Here is a 16,414-nt window from a genome sequence, read left to right on the forward strand (position 1 = left end):
GGCGGCCAAGGGACGGCTCGGGGGAGAGGGGGGCCATGTGTCCCTGAGCCGTGTGTCCCACCCGCGTGTGGAGTGTCACCCCGAGACTCGCCAGCCCCGGAACCCGAGCGCGGGCCGGCGTTCCCCGCCGGGGCGGTGCGGCGCTGTGCCGGTCCCCCTGCGGTAGCGCCGGCCCGGCTGGGACTCGCTGTCCCGTGATCCCATCCCGGTCCCCATCCCCATCCCGGTGTCACCCGCCGAGCCCCCCATGGCCAAGCGGAGTCCTGCCGAGCCCCAGGCGGCGGGGCCGAGCGCGGCGGCCCGCGGGAAGAGCAAGAAGAGGAGGAAGAAGAGGAAGGCCCTCGGGGACGCGGCGGGCGCGCCGAAGGGTGCCGGGATGGCGGCCGTGGTTCCTCCCCGCGACCCGCAGGAGTTCTCCTCCAACTGGAAGGCGCTGCAGGAGGTGAGGGGAGCGGGGGGTGCGGTGGGGGCAGCGGGAGGCAGCCCCGGGGGGCTGGGAAGGGGAGCAGCGAGGCCATGCGGGCAGTGCCTGAATGCTGCTCCGCGGTGCGGTTAACACGGAGCGATGGCAGCGACACCTTCCTCTGTCCCAGGCTGCTCCAAGCCCTGTCCAGCCTAGCCTCGGACACTGCCAGGGATCCAGGGGCACCACAGCTTCTCTGGGCACCCTGTGCCGGGGCCTCAGCACCCTCACAGGGAAAGATTCCTTCCCAATATCCAATCTGAACCTACTGTCTCAGTGTGGAGCCATTGCCCCTTGTCCTGTCCCTCCAGGTTCCTGCAAACAATCCCTCTCCATCTTTCCTGAAGGCTCCTTTCAGATACTGGAAGACCACAATTAAAGTCACCCTTAAAGCCTTTGCTTTTCCAGGCTCTTTTCCTTTACCTTTTTTTCTTTTTAATTGTCATTTTAGCTACTGAAGCAAAAGGCAAATAGCTCCAAAAAGCCCCTCTCCACGGCTCAAACAGACACCAAAAAGAAGCAGCCACTCAAAGCACCCAAAGCACCCAAAAACTCAGAAGTCACAGCTATCAATGGGAATGGAAATGTGGTAAAGGCCAAACCCACAAATAAAATGGACAATGGTTCTGCTAAAAACAGTCCTCCTTTGGCCAAGCCAGAAGCCAAGGGGGCTACAGCAAATAAGAACTTAAATGGCACCAAAAGCAATGGAAAAGGCTGCAAAGAAAAAAAGAAAAATGGCATTGTTGTGAAGGAGAAGGATGATCTAAAGCATAAGAGGAGGAAAGCTGAGGAACACGTGGAGCAGCAGCCCAAAGAGTGAGTATTTCAGGCAGCAGCCCTGGATGTAAATATTCATTTTGGGAGGTGCACATGAGGGGCACAGAGAGGTTCCCTCAAAACTCTTCCAGACTAAATTTTGGAAGAAATAAGACACAAATTCATTGTCCCTACTCATCAGACACAGTAAGAAACCTGCAGACATGACAGTCATAGACTTAATTTTCACAGGCCTTATCTCTTAATTTAAAAAGTAAACATACTTTTTGTACAACAGACACCAGATTGCTTTCAGAGTGTTAAATGTAATTAAATCTGTTCTTACCAGGGCTGACATCTGGTTTGATGACGTTGATCCAAAAGATATTGAAGCAGCAATAGGACCTGAAGCAGCAAAAATTGCCAGAAGGAACCTGGGACTTGAAACAGACCCATCCAAACCGTCTGTGGAGCAGGTGCTGGTTAAGGAAAAGGCTTTTGATGGGTGAGTGACATTCCAGGGGGAAGGATGGCAGCAGAGGCATCAGATTGGCTTCTGATAACTGATCTGCAGGTGCACAGTGAGCTGACATCTCCCTGCATCTCCTGACAGGCTTTGTCCTGTTCAGATCAACCTTGTGAGCTCCCCCTGGGCCCTGCAGAGGTGTCCCCAAGCTGTCCCTTTGCCTTTCAGGCTGACCCAAGCTGTGGCCATGGACTGTGAGATGGTGGGGGTGGGACCCAAGGGGGAGGACAGCATTGTGGCTCGAGTGTCCCTCGTCAACCAGTTTGGGAAGTGCATCTATGACAAGTATGTCAAGCCTACAGACCAGGTGACAGACTACAGGACAGCTGTGAGTGGCATTCGGCCTCAGGATGTAAACAAAGGTAAGAGGAGTTTGCCCCAAAAGGTTTTTTAAGGGGGGGAGAAGTCAGTGGGCTGTCACAGAAGCATCACTGGCTGATCTTGGAACAGTTTGAGACCTAATTTGGGGAAACAGTGCTGAGTTTTATGTTAAACTTAATGCTAGGAAAGAAGTGTGGCAAGTGCTTTATACAGAGTGATCACTAATGCCCTTGAAGGAATTAACTGGTGGATTATGGTATGAGAACAATTAAAAATTATTTCTTTTTTACGCTATGCTCTTTATGGAATTCTCTATGTTCTAATGTAGATTTAATGTACTGTCCAATTTGCATAATTACAGTCCCAAGGATACAGTTATTTCCCAGAAAAATGCAGTGTTTTAATTGTAGTCTGCTCATGCAAAGTGTTTCCTTGTGTGGCCTTTTTAGGTGAAGACTTTAAAACAGTTCAGAAGGAGGTTGCTGAGATCCTGAAGGGAAGGATTTTGGTTGGACATGCCTTAAAGAATGATCTAAAGGTACACTGAAAATTAAGTTTCTTATACATCATTCTGGATCAAGGGAACACACCTGAACTCCTGGAAACTCTGCTCTTGAATCTAGCCAGTGTCTGTATGATCTGAGTCTTGTCCTTTCATGGTTTTAAAGTGTCTCTTACAATGGATGAAAGGAAACAACAGGCAGCTGCACATTCAGCTCTGTAAAGCTTCATGCAATAGAATTCTGCAACTTTTGTGTTTTAGACTGAAAATGTGATTTCTTCTAGGTCCTGTTTCTTGATCATCCTCAGAAGAAGATCAGGGACACACAGAGATACAAACCTTTCAAACAGAGGGTCAAGGTAAGAGATTGATGGGAAGGTGCACCTCAATTAACAGACTCACTAGAGCTGCTGACTCACTCCTGTGCTTGCTTTTACCTGAACCTGTTTCTTCTTTCCTACCTCTGCAAATAAATCTCACAATTCATTAACCATTCCTGATATTTCACCAGCAGAGGCTAAGACGTGCTATTCTTTGAGGAACTTCATATTTTTACATATACACACACCTGTTATTTCAAGTCCTGTGAGATAGCATAATTTATGATCTTTTCTGTCTCTAGAGTTCCAGGCCATCCCTGAAGCTGCTCTGTGAGAAGCTGCTCAATATTCAGGTGCAGACAGCAGAACACTGCTCGGTAGGTTCCTCATCTACACATGAGCTCTAAATCTAGATTCTGGATTTCTTTCAGTGGACAGGAGGATGGAAAAGAGGGATGAACTGGGGAACAGGGCAAATGGGGAGGGGAGCTCCAAAATACTGGATTGAGGGAAGTTTTTCATTATGACTTTCCAAGTGACAATCAGAAGTGCAGAGCCTTGTGGGGCCCTGGATTCTAAATACACCATTTATCCCCTTCACTAGTCACAGAGCCTAAATCTAAAAGGATCATGAAATGTTAATTAAAAGAATGTATTCAAATAATAGAAGATTTAGCTGCTTATTATCACACATCCCTGTCTGGTCTGTTCTCTTTCAGATCCAGGATGCACAAGCAGCTATGAGACTTTACACCTTGGAGAAAAAGAAATGGGAAGCTGCTGTTAAGAACAAAGCTAACAACCAGAAATGTAAAACATGAAAGATGCTGCCCTGTGTTTTTATCTTGCTGGTTTCATGTCACATTCCAGGACAAATTTAGAGATAATTCAGAACTAACAGCAGCTACTTCATAAAATCAGTCCTAAGACAATACTACAATAACCTGGAAGTACAGGAGTGTTGCTGTCCAAGAAACCTGCTGATATACCTGCTGGATGGTCCCTGCATTTGGGAAAAACTTCAGTTAAATTTCTTCAAGGAAAACAGACACTGAATAAGTTTAAAAAATTAAATTATGATAGATGGAAGAAGAAACTGTCATTTCTTTGTCAAAACTCCCAGGACTAAAATCTTTATTTCAAGTATGTTGGGGTCTTCTACAAGGTGAATTCTTAATTATTGCTGTTAGTCACAGAGTTGTGACCTAAACCAACAATAAATACCTGTTTATATATTATTAATGATCCAATATTCATCATCCTGATGAAAAGAATCTTCCAATGGAAAATCCAGGCTTTTGTGTCCAAGTCTTGTTCTCAGTAAAAGCATTTTTCCTTCCTCAGTTTCAAAAGTGTTGCATCCACCAGGGTCAATATCTCCTACAGGAAAACATGAGATTTGTCAAATAGAAGATCAGCTTGTTGCTCCACTTATTTTTGTACTCATTTATTAATAAAAACAATGTGTCTAACAGGTCTTTAAAGTGGCTGCTGTTGTTAGAACAGGAGAGGGAGCTTTTTCCTTTTCTGTGATTACTTTTTTTCTGCACTTTTCTTACTTTTTTTACTTTTTCTGCCTTGTAGCTGCAGTGTTGATTAAGGACATGCAGGCAATGCCTGCATGAGCCCTGAAGAACTGTTTGTAACTCTTGGAAAATAATTATGAAAATGCATAAATAAATCAGCAAAATTAAGACTAACCAGTTTTACTGAATTGATGAACAAACTTCTAATTATTGGTTTCTTGCCAGCAAGCCATTGCAAAAGAAATATTAGTGAAACACATATTAAATAACTCTGATAACTTTGCTGTTTTTTTTCCTTTTTTCAGTGTGACTATGTGTTGAAATTTAATGTAAGTTAAATCTCCATTCAGACTGTCAGAACGTTTTGGTTGGTTTGTTTTTCTAAGGATGCCATTTCCAAACTAAAACTAGATGTAATGTACTTATGGCTTTATTCCTGTAAACTTTAGCCTGGTTCAGTATGAAGATTGTAGTAAATTAATGTAATGTTTTAAGAGACCAGAATGTGGTTTTAAAAAAAAAATAAGCATAAACAACAACTAACTTTCAACCACTTGTTCTCAGTAGTTAAAACTGTTCTTACAAACTCACTCTTCACTCCACATGCAACTAATTCTCTAAATGTCTGCACTATGATCAAATCCCTCACCAGAAATAATACAAGTACCCACACTTTATTATCATAGAGACTTCTCCATACCTTGCTAAATGGAAACTGGAATTTTATTTCAGACAGCAGCTTTTCCATTTTCTGGGCCCTCATATTCAGCATCACATTATCTGAAATGTCAGATAATTTATGGTTATAGCACAACTGCCAGTGGAGCAGCAGAAAAAGGAACACAGGGAGAGGACAGAGCTACACAGGGAGAAGGCAAGATAAGATGAAATTACATTTTACCATCAGAGTGGTATTTGTTTAGAACAAGTAGAATGAATTCTCAGTTCCAGTTCATCCTCAGACACAAAGTAAGTGTTTCCTGAGAGCAACTAACATGTCCCTGAGCAGCTGCTGTTGTGGTTTTACTGATTTTGAGGTTGGGAGAGAACACTTGGCAAATAACAGCCCCAGCCATCTCACCATACTGCACCATCTCGTTCATCAGCAGGCACAGAGCTTCTGTCACCCCTTGGTCATCAAAGTGAAGGTAGTATTGATCTTTGATCAGCTCTGTTCCACTGCCTTTGGAGTCCAGGAGAATTGCCAAAGCTGCAGTTTCTGCAAGGAAGACAAACACTGCTGGGCTCAGTGTAGCTGCAGACTGCATGATCTGCTTCCCAATCCCCAACATGTGCCACATTGTCAGCAAGTCCTGCCCATTACTTTCAGTCTTCCTAAAAGCTATTCTGAAGCATATTTGGGAACAAGTAGAAAACCATATATGCAGCTGACACTGTCACACATGGCTGAAGTGATTCTAATGATTGTTTTCACATTGATTGAGCTGATTTGCAATTAATAAAACCAGAACTGGTGAATGTTACCTGACAGCCTCACAAGGCTGGCTAATGCCAGGCAGCCATTCTTCACCAGCACTGCTCTTTCTGGGTTCATCCTGAGTGTCTCCAGCAGAAGGGCTGTTGTGGGCTCATAGTCACTGTCAGTTAAACAACCTTTAAAGAAAATAAAACACACAAGAAAAGCCCCAAATTTCAACATCCTCCAAGCCAAAGGAAAAAGGAGTCCTAAATACTCAACCTGTTCTGCTGGTGGGGACTGGAAATGAGATGGCTGAGGGTGTTTTGCTCAGCTTTTCCCAGCAGAACAATGGCACAAGGGCAGGCAGTAGGTAAATGTTACCAAATTCTTGTGTAAGATAGTACTGCAAGGATGGGTTCATTAGTGCATGTGATAATGAAAGAGATGATTTCTTTTTTAATCTGAAATACTGTTCCAAATCAACCAAGCAAACTGGCTGCCCACCAATGCAGTCCCCATTAGCACTATCTGGTGATTTAATTGCTCCAGCTCATCAAAAATGGCTTCATTAGGGAGTCACAGAGCGAGTGCAGGGAAGAGCAACCACGGGAGGATGCAAGTTCCTCACTCTGCTGCCATCTGCAGAGCCTCCTCCAGCCAAGCAGCCTGGATTGCAGGGATCACCACTGACACACAGACACCCGAGCCTTTTCCATGCCCAAGGGACAAGGAGACTGGGAACAAGGACACACCTTGGAGTGACAGTGCCCACAGAGCCGAGCAGGCAGACTCTGCAACGACTCCGTTCTGGAGGTGCTCCTGCAGAACTGCAGAGGTGACAGGGACAGCACTATCCAGCACTGCTTGGTCTGCATTATCCTCTGAATTACCTTAACAGAAAGGAATTGCATCGAGCAGAGTTATTAAATCAGGTAATAATATCATTTTATGTCAAATTGTATCAGTAAAACCTTAATGGGTGTTGGCATTTGAATAATGCAACATTGTTTTAGCCTGGACAGCAGCAGAGGGAAGGAATCAAAAACGTACAGAACCAAACCAAACACTAGAGGACTAATAAATAATCCTGTTTACTGGAGAAAGCTGAACTTCTCCAGGAACTAGGGTTCTTTGCCATTTAAATTATGCAGAGGGATCACAGCAAGAAACCTCCAGAAATAACCACAGTTTTGACAGAATCCGGGCTGCAGGATGGAAATTCAGCTGTCCCATAAATCCAACGGGTGATTTGTTGCACAGAGGGAATAAAACACACCAAGTGCAACTGTGCACGAGCTGTGCTTTCAGCTTTCCTTGATGATCAGAACACCACACACCTCTACAAGGACACATCACAGAAACAAAGCAGTAAATATAAAATCAGGTCCCATCTTGGCCTGAACGGTAAAAATTTTACTTTGACATCTCATCACACAAAGCATTGCTAAAAAAAAATCTGCATTAATTTTTATTTTTATCTAATTTAACTCTGGATTATACAGTGATTCCAGCACTGCTGTGGAAGCAACACTCCAGAATCACAAAATCACAAACCGGTTTGGGTTGGAAGGAATCTTAAAGATCACCTTGCTCCAATCCCCTGCCATGGGGGGAGAACAAGAATGGGAGAAAAGCAAATTCCAGTGGCAGGGACAGGAATGTCTGAACTCAATTAGGCACAATACCTGCTGCCCTTCAGTCACATGAGTGCAGGCACAATACTTGCTGTGTTCCACTTACCACTCACAGCCAAGCTCCAGAGAACTGCACAGCAAGAGAAGCAGATCTTGTCATTATGAAGAAAACGTCTTAAAATTGACAGAAGGTCTGGAATGATTCCAACTTTCCTTAGGTTCTCCGCAGCTACTTCTGAAAACCACAGAAATTCTATAGAATCTGGTATTTTTGTCCCACTCAGTGGCCTCCAAACGAGCAGCAGTAACATGTTTGAACTGAGATAACAAACCGGTAACATGAGCCCATCAGCTGGACAAAAGCAGGCAAGGGAACAGACCGAATTCTTTAACAAGATGCACTTAACACCGCTGATCCTTTCAAATGGATGTTTGGCCATCCTTTGTCCTCACAGACTTGAAATTCACAGTGCAGGAAAGGAGCTGAGAGGGTATAAATTACAATTTTTCACCTGATTCCATTTTAACGATTCAAACCAAGCTTCAGAATTCGGAAACACTGGTTAAAAATAATTTGGTCTTAGACATGATTCTTTGTAATTATTTTTAAGATTACCCCCATGCTGCTAAATCCTTCTGCAACCATTTATAAAAACAGTCTTTGATTACTGCTGAACTGACACTGAACACAACTAAAAATCCTATAAATATTTAGCAATTACAACTTCAGAAGAAAAGAAAACAAAGTAGAAGAATTAGGGAGAATGGTTTCAATTCATCATGGCACAGTCAAAAATAGAATTCAATAAGGGTTCTATGCCCTCATTTTCTCAAGCACTACTCTTTACAGACTTTGTTCTTGCTTTCAAACCAAGATGAAATAACAGAATTGTATCTATTAGAGCAGTTCTGTAAGTCCCTGAAGCCTCAGAATTGTCTCTTACACTTTCAGGGGTGTTATCTCATCAATATATGTTCAATCTTAGCAATATTACCACTGTTAAATTAATAAATACTCACAAACAATATCCACATCTCCCAGGGAACTCACAAGTTCTGCATTGTATCTTGGATTCATTTCAAAAAGTGAAAACATACAAATATTCCCCAAACAATGACCAAGGTGACCCACCACTGGCTGAAACCATCATCAATAAGGTGCAGAGCATTGAAAGGAACTCTTCATTTTCTGAGTGTTTTCTCACTGTATGTAACAGGCAGCTGGCCACCCTCTCATCCAGGGCCATCATCATCCCCTGTTCCAGAGCTGTCACCACAAACATGGGAATAGAACAAAGATTTCAGTGGCTTTGAATGAAATCTGAACCCCCACTGCCCCACTGTCAGCATAGCAAAACATTCAATCAACAGCATTTCTTCACATACAATAAGCAAACCTTACTTTAAACTTTCATTTTCTGAGTATTTTTAAGCTTATATCATTATCAGGTGGTTTGGGGGTAAATTGCCCTGGAAGTGGCAGCAAGGACCACACAAAAGACCCCAAACCACTTTTATGGTTTAAACTTTAAACACCAAAACAATGAGAGTTTTATTTATGCACTCTGGTAACACTCTACATAACATGAAAACGAACTTAGTTGGACAAGATCAGTACCTATATTTAAAAATAACTCTTAACACAGAATTCCAGTATGCCAGCCCTGAAGGAAGGCCATGGAGAATCCAGAAAGCTGTTTAACTTCCTTTAGTTCTTTAAATTCAACCCCTAAAATCATTACTGAATCCATTATCTGCTCCATTAACCTTTACTAGACCCAGCAGAAGAAGGAAGTCTTAAAATTGTACCTTGACTAAGAATTTCAAGTAATAAAGTGCAGCCTTCTGCTTGTAACTCTGGAGAATCCATGTGAGTCTTCATGGCAAGAATGATGACTTCTGTGCATTTTAGCAGACAGGGGAATGCTGGGGGGAAAAGAAATTGTTTGAGACAATTCAAGGCTCTTGAATCAAAGAGAGCAAAACAGTGAATTTTTTAGTCTGTGTGGGAAATGACCATTAAAATGCTGTCAAAGGACAGAGCATTTTATAACTGAGTTAACACAGTGTTTTGAATTATTAACCTTGATCTGAAAGGTTCACTCGAAAAATGTGCAGCTTCTGGGAGAAAATACAGAGCTTTCACCCTCACAGCTTTACCAGACACACAGGAATTAGCCACGTGTAGCTTCCTTTTGCTCTGCCAGCCTTGCAGCCCCAGGAATTACCCCCAAGTCATCCCAGGACTTGTGGAAATCACCTTCCTCAAATGGCAGTTTGCTGCCAATTCAAATATCCCTATTTTTTTTTTTCAGTGCCCATTTTTCTTATCCAGCAGAACCCCTCTGCTGGTTAACAAAAGCATGTACAGAACAAGAACCAACACAATCCTATCAGCTACTGGCTGGAGAAATAGGAAGAGAGCAATTTCATTCTCATTTATTGACACTAGACATTTTTTTTCTCTTCCTATTATCTCAGAGTGTAAGGAAGGAGCAGAATAAATAAATAAATTGATGAAATACTGCCTTACCACTTTTATCCTCTACAAAGCTGGCGAGGTGCTGAAAGCCTTTAGCCTGGACTTCTTCAATATTCCAGTAAGCCTGCATGAATTCTAAGAAACCAAGGAAATTCTTCTAACCATTCCATACAAACACAAAGCACTCAAATTGTCTGTTTTGTGCAAGAGGTGAATTCATATGAATACAAACAATGACATTTGTGATTGTTGAAAAAAGTTTTCCCCCAACTCAAACATTTCAATTTTACAAAGTGTTGTGATTCCCAATGTATTAGGCATTGTATATTTTGGGGACCTGTTGGAATATTAAATCAGAGCAGGGATGGAAGCTTTAAATGCAGTATTCCAACAGACATTTCAGATTAAAATAACAACATCCTTACTTAGAAGGAAAATAATGGAGCAGGTCTTTTGTTGCATAAATTGGCAAACAAGTTGCAATGCAAACAAAATAGTGGAGCTCCACAATTTCCTGAGGAATGACCTCTGAGACTGTTTAACTTTTGCAGTAGGAATGGCTAGGAGTTTAGAGAAAAGGCTGTATAGTGATCCTTCCTCCAAACAGCATCACATTTTATTTCAGGTAAAATGAGTGTCCAACAATTTATTTCCAAGTAGAATGCATGCTAACTGGAAGGATCCATTTCCTATGAAAATCACCTTTACATTAATCTTATTCTCTTTATTACCTAGAACACTTTCCACTCCTCCCTCAAAGAGCAGTTCTGTTGTTTTGGGAGGCATAGACATTTTCAGTTTTATTGAAGTGTCACCAGCAATAGTCAGGCAATGCACAATAAATGGAATATCAATCAGATCCCTAGAATTTTGGGAGAAAAAAACAGCATCAGTAAGTTAGAACTGGTAAGGCAAAAAAGAAAAGAAAAAATCTACACGCATAGCTTAATTTTGATTATTAAAAAAAATAAAATTAACACTGAGACTAGAATTTTGACAGAACTTAAACAATTTACTACAAAAACAACTAATGAAAGAGCTCACACTGCACAAGCCATGCTTAGGTGTCGAGTAAATGGCTTATAAAATTGTGTATAACATGAATTTATGATACAACTCTTCAAAAAGGGACACCTGTGCATATCTGTGCGCACTCTGAATGAACATCAAGTCTTTAATAACTCAATTTGTTGAGGCAGTAGGATAAGCAGCCTTGACTCAACCCCTCTCCAACAGCAGCTAACATTCCCAGCTCATGGAGGCAGCAGGGATTTAGGACAAAACAAATCAAGGCAAGGCAGCCACAACTCACCTTGCTGTGGGTCTCATGCTGGGCTCAATCTGTAGCATCATCAATAAAATGCGACAGAAAGGCGAATAGCTGTGCTCTCCATCCTGTATCACTGCCAGGACTCTCTCAAGGCAGCTGCTGTCCTCTCTGATATCCTGCAGCAAGGAAGTTATCTCTTCTGCCTGGAAAGAGCAATGGCAGAGAGCTCTCACACACTCAGTTATAGATATCCTGGTGAGCCCAGGACCTTTTAAAGCTCTAATAAATCACTCTTACACACATTCAGAACAAAGCAGCTCATCATATCAAGGAGGACACAGCCCAGGGACCAGATGTCAGATTTCTCAGTAAAAGAAAATCCAAATGTTTCTGGAGCCATCCAAGACTTGCTCTCTGTAGAAATAAGAATCATATGGTGATGCTGCTGACATTGTGCTTCCAAAGACTACAAAGCACACTAAAATTAATGAACCATTTTCTAAGATCTTCCTGAGTATAAAGCTAAAAAGGATTCCAACTGTATTGATTGCAGAGCTCAGACTCACAGATATATCTGTAATTTTCACTTGTGAACACAATTAATACTCCAAGCAACTGCCTGTGAAAATCCTATTTAGAAGACAAATAGTATAATGCAGAGAAAGGAGAGGGAAGATAACTTTTTCCTCTTTCCTAATTTTTCTCTGAGGAATAAAAATAACCACCACAGCTGAAATAATTTAAAAATACAGTATGAAAAAAACCAGCAAAACAAATATCTACCTTCTTCCACTCTTATTTTCCATCTCAGCTCATCTTTCACAAGTGTTTCAGTACTGAAGTCACTCAGCATGAAGGATGCTTCACCAATCACAAGGATGTTTGATGGCTTGAGATTTCTGCAACACAAATATTTTCTGTTAGCCTGTGATATTCAAGTTTAAGAACATTTAACTACAGATTCCCAGCATCTTTAGCCCTCAGAAGGGTTGGTTTGGGTTTTGTAGTGGTTGTTTTTAGAGGGAGGGAATTGGTTTGGACATTTTTTTGTTGGGGTTTTCTTAATATACAAGCGATAATCAACCAAAATGCAATTATTTTCTTCTTTAAATGCTATAAAATTTGTGATTGTGACACAAATTGATCTGAGCATAGAATGCAAGCATTGTCTCTTACTCAGATACACAAAGTAAATTTTTTCCATCACAGCCACCAAAATGTAAGCATTTACAGAGATGGGAAATTTTTAGCATATTCAAAAAAACAAGAGGCAATACTTCAGTCAAATGGGTATTCCAGACAAAACTGAAGAAACAGCTGACTTCAGAAGTCAAAAAACCTAAAGTCTGGAATTTCTACCCCCTACTTCTCCTTTTGGAAGAGTAAAATTCCCTGCCTCTGGGCACTGTGCTGAACCAACACTGCCAAGAACAAGGGCCTGTCAGACAAAGAGAACAAGACCTCTGCTCACCTGTGCAAAATATTTTGTTTGTGTATGTAAAGCAAAGCACCCACCATCTGTCCCAGGAACTTCTGAAGCACCTGTGGAGGGGGACAGACATGAAAGTGTAACACAAACAGAGTACCTTTCAAATATCTTTTGAAAGCATTTCCAAAACCACCCTCCTGTGCTTTGAAAGGTTTAGGGAGGATTTTCAGAAAGAAGGAATACCACAAAAGCAACAAGTCTCTAAGTTCAAACAAATGCCTCTTCTGTACTTTTTTACCCTGTCTTCTATCTTTTCTGACTTCTGCCTTTTTTCCTTGATTAGAGCTGAAAGATCTCCTTGGCCTGAGTGCTGCATGACCAGGCAGAGGAACAGAGATGAGACCTGTAATAAAACATTGCACCAAAATTGCTTCATTGTTTGCAGTTAAGAAAGACAAAACCAAACTGGTGGATGTGATGTTCACAGTACAAAAGTGTTCTGGGGATGATTATTCTCTCCCAGAAGAGACAATATTTAATTACTTTCATTAAAAATACAGTGTGTTCATTGTTGTAGCAAATAAAACAAACCACCACTATCAAGCATCTTATCTGAAGCTGTATGGGATGATTCAAATCAATTACACATCCATCAAATCATCAAAGGTTTTGCCTAAGCACCGAAGAAAATCTGCAAATAAATAAATCAGGGCTTTCAGCTTCTTATGGTCCCCCATAGAAGGGTTTTCATGCAGGCATGAAAAATCAGAATTACACATTAATTCCCATGAGAATCTGGGAGTCTGCCATGTGATGGGCTCCAATCATAGATATTCACAGCCTTCTAATGTGAGTATTCAGGAGTCAAAAAAATCAAGCTTGTTCCAAATCAAATAACCTTCTTTTTTAGCATCTCACCCCAATGACCCCAAATTTAAATCTGTAAATATGCTCATGAGCCTAGAACATAAACCACACATTCCAGTTTAACCAACCCCGTTCCATTCTCACCTCATCATTCCAAGTCACAAACAATTCCTTGTAAGTACAGATGTTTGAATGCTTCAGTTTTAGCAAATCCATTGCCTGGATGGAATAAAAAAAAATTAAACAAGGAGAGAGCTCTCCATAGCTACAGTCCTTCCCTTTAACAGGACCTTAAATAACACTCTAAGCCAGCTCCTGACTTGTTCATGTCACATTTCTGATCAAACCCTTCCAAAGTGCCAGTTCTGTTAAATATTTACATCCACAAGTGTGGAGTGAAGGAAAATATCTCACTCACTCGACTCAGTGCTGCAACAGCCTTCTGAGATTCAAGGATATAAACTGATCCACAAGGAGATGATGTGTGAACAACACCCTTCTTCAGTTCCTAACATCCAAACCTGAAAACACTTTTTAGAATACAAGTCAGGATGATTTTTCAAGTGTAGCCATTATTTCCTGTAACCTCCATGCAAGCTTGAACCTCAGCAAATATGACACAAGAGATGTTTATCTCTTTTCAGGTGGTTTCTGTGCAGAGCTCTAAGAAATCCTAATCACTTCAGCAAATTTGCTGATTATGTGGAAGATAAAAAGAACTCAAGCTACTCTCCTCTTGTAGTGTTTGTGACTGTGCAGACACAACAGAAAAACTGAAAAGAGCCACACTCCCAGATGGCACAACTGCATGGATTTCAATAGATATATTTCAATATTTATTTCAACAGAAAAATTGGATCAAGTTGTATTGGTAATGCCAGACTTGGTACAGAAAGAGGTCACCTGTCTGACCAGGATAAAACATCAGCACAGACATCTATCCTCATTCTTTTCCAACTCCAGATGCTGTGCATACTGGGCACTGTGAGACTCATCCATCATGTGTTATTTCGTGTATTTATTGAAAAAAATTTTGGTATTTTAAGAGTATTTCTGATGCTTCTTACTCGAGGCATTGCAACAAGTTTGCACCAAGAAAAAAGTACAAAAAAGGGAGAAAACCAGTTGAATAATTTACATTTTAAAAGTTCAACTCTGAGAAATGAGCATATCATTAAATACATTATCTAGAAATTGAGTCATTAATAATAAACAGACCAAGGTTCTCCTTCAGCTTAAAGGACAAAAGAATGAGTTTTGTTCTTTGGCTTCTGAGAAAGCCAAAAACTCTGAGAAAAGGACAATCCTCCATGAAGAGTTGTCCATTTGAATCTTCATATCCAAAAATAACAACAATGAATACAAAATCCTGGCCTGAGCCCAAGCAGAGGGCAGAGAGCACACCCCACAAACAGTCCTACCTGATTTACTTATTATTTACTCAGCTAATCCTTGTAGATAAAATACATGGCTCTATTAAGACTTTGGTCTTTGTAAGTGAAGTAGTAAGAAAGACTGCACTGATACCTCCTTCAAGGCCACCTCTGCTTCGTGTTGGTCAATGCATTCAACCTGCACCAAAAAAAAGGGGTGAGACTGTAACAGAATCACAGGGGAACTTCGAGCCAGAACACTTTTGTGAAAACGATTGGACTGACAATTCTGTGTGAGGTGACATAAATTTTCAATGCTAGCTCAAATTTCTAATGTCTGAGGGAGTTTTGGTGTCAGGAGATGGGTAAAGCAGAGCTGTAAACGCATGTGTGGCAGCCAGGGCTTCTCCTGCACTGACAGGGCAGCAGTGAGCTGAGGTGAGAACACTGAGTGGACCTAAACAGGCTGCTGCCCCTTCCCTGTTTTGAGCCTCAACATTCCAGTAAACTGATCTGAATCTCCCATTTTCCCAAAAAGCAGCACAGTAACAAGCAAGCTTCCTCTCATCCAGCAGCTGAGCTGCCCAGCATGTGCCTCTTGTTACTACCCTGGTGTGCCTGGAGATAACAAACACGCCAAACTCCTGTTTTCCTAGCAACACCTCCTCACCTGCTTTATTGCATATTTCTTCTGGGCACCCTCGTCTGTTTTCAGCTGAGCTGTCAGCATCGTGCCCAGTGCCCCAGGCTGGAACTGCCCCAGGACCTGCCAGGAGACACCCAGAGCACCTGCTCAGCTGCAGGTGGCTGAACAATTTAGGCGAAAAAACCCCTTCCACCCACTTTGCCATAGAAACCCTGCACTCGGGGGACAGCGCCAGCTCCCTGGGGCAGAGCCATGGGTACCCCTGCTCCTTAGGAGGATATATGCCTTCCTTCCCTTCCCTTCCCTCCTCTCCGGGGCATTCCCTGTGCTGAGAGCAGCCCCAGAGCAATCCCCAACCCAGCACTTCCCTCCCTGGGACATCAGCCCTTAATAAGGGCTACCTACACCTGCAGCAAGGCCACACAAACCCCCCAAAGGCCACACAGACCCTGTGTGTGACTGCCCCATGGCAGTCTCCTCTCTCCAGGAGACTCCCACACCCCATCCCTTGGCCACAAACCCTCCCCAGGGCCACGTACCCTCCACAAACCCCTCCAGCACTATTTAACCAACTCAGGGCCACTTACACCATGGCCCCAATGGCACTTATACCCCCAGGCCTGGTCACAGACCCCTCCTCAGGGCCATGTACCCCACACAGAGCCCTCCAGCACCACCTACACCCCCACAACACTGCAGCCGCCCCCTTGTTGCCGAGCAGAGCCTGGCCCTGGCGGCGGCACCTCGTATTTCTCCATGGCGGGGACACAGCCCGGCACTGCGGGGCACCAGCCCTGAGGGACTCCCCTCACTGAGGAGCGAGGCGGGGGGCGCGGCCCCTTTAAGAGGGCTGAGGGGCGTGTCGGTGGGCGTGTC

General features: G+C 42.6%; 2 protein-coding genes across 4 annotated transcripts; one reads left to right on the forward strand and one right to left on the reverse strand.

Annotated features, from left to right (window-relative positions):
• Nucleotides 1–63: 63 nt before the first annotated feature.
• REXO4 (RNA exonuclease 4) lies at nt 64–4,363 on the forward strand. The gene is made up of 8 exons (XM_085076900.1): nt 64–442; nt 915–1,282; nt 1,572–1,727; nt 1,917–2,110; nt 2,519–2,607; nt 2,856–2,930; nt 3,194–3,268; nt 3,611–4,363. The coding sequence occupies exons 1-8, from the start codon at nt 248–250 to the stop codon at nt 3,710–3,712; spliced, it is 1,254 nt and encodes a 417-aa protein (XP_084933026.1). The 5' UTR covers nt 64–247; the 3' UTR covers nt 3,713–4,363.
• STKLD1 (serine/threonine kinase like domain containing 1) lies at nt 4,009–16,392 on the reverse strand. Of its 3 annotated transcripts, none has more exons than XM_085076897.1 (19): nt 16,282–16,392; nt 15,563–15,658; nt 15,047–15,091; nt 13,664–13,738; nt 12,951–13,055; nt 12,695–12,765; nt 12,007–12,122; nt 11,525–11,637; nt 11,266–11,426; nt 10,685–10,815; nt 10,005–10,088; nt 9,281–9,397; nt 8,604–8,738; nt 7,578–7,706; nt 6,590–6,727; nt 5,903–6,031; nt 5,499–5,636; nt 5,118–5,197; nt 4,191–4,271 (listed from the first exon to the last, which is right to left on the reverse strand). In XM_085076897.1, exons 1-19 carry the CDS (start codon nt 16,294–16,296, stop codon nt 4,209–4,211), a joined length of 1,941 nt encoding a protein of 646 aa, XP_084933023.1. In that variant the 5' UTR covers nt 16,297–16,392; the 3' UTR covers nt 4,191–4,208. The 3 variants fall into 3 exon arrangements, with proteins under 3 accessions (XP_084933022.1, XP_084933023.1, XP_084933021.1); XM_085076895.1 differs by having other exon boundaries at nt 5,499–5,654; XM_085076896.1 differs by lacking the exon at nt 5,118–5,197 and having other exon boundaries at nt 4,009–4,271.
• Between the last annotated feature and the right edge of the window lie 22 nt (nt 16,393–16,414).

This window comes from Lichenostomus cassidix, chromosome 17 (assembly GCF_008360975.1).
Source record: "Lichenostomus cassidix isolate B80296 chromosome 17, HeHo_3.0, whole genome shotgun sequence".
NCBI lineage: Eukaryota > Metazoa > Chordata > Aves > Passeriformes > Meliphagidae > Lichenostomus > Lichenostomus cassidix.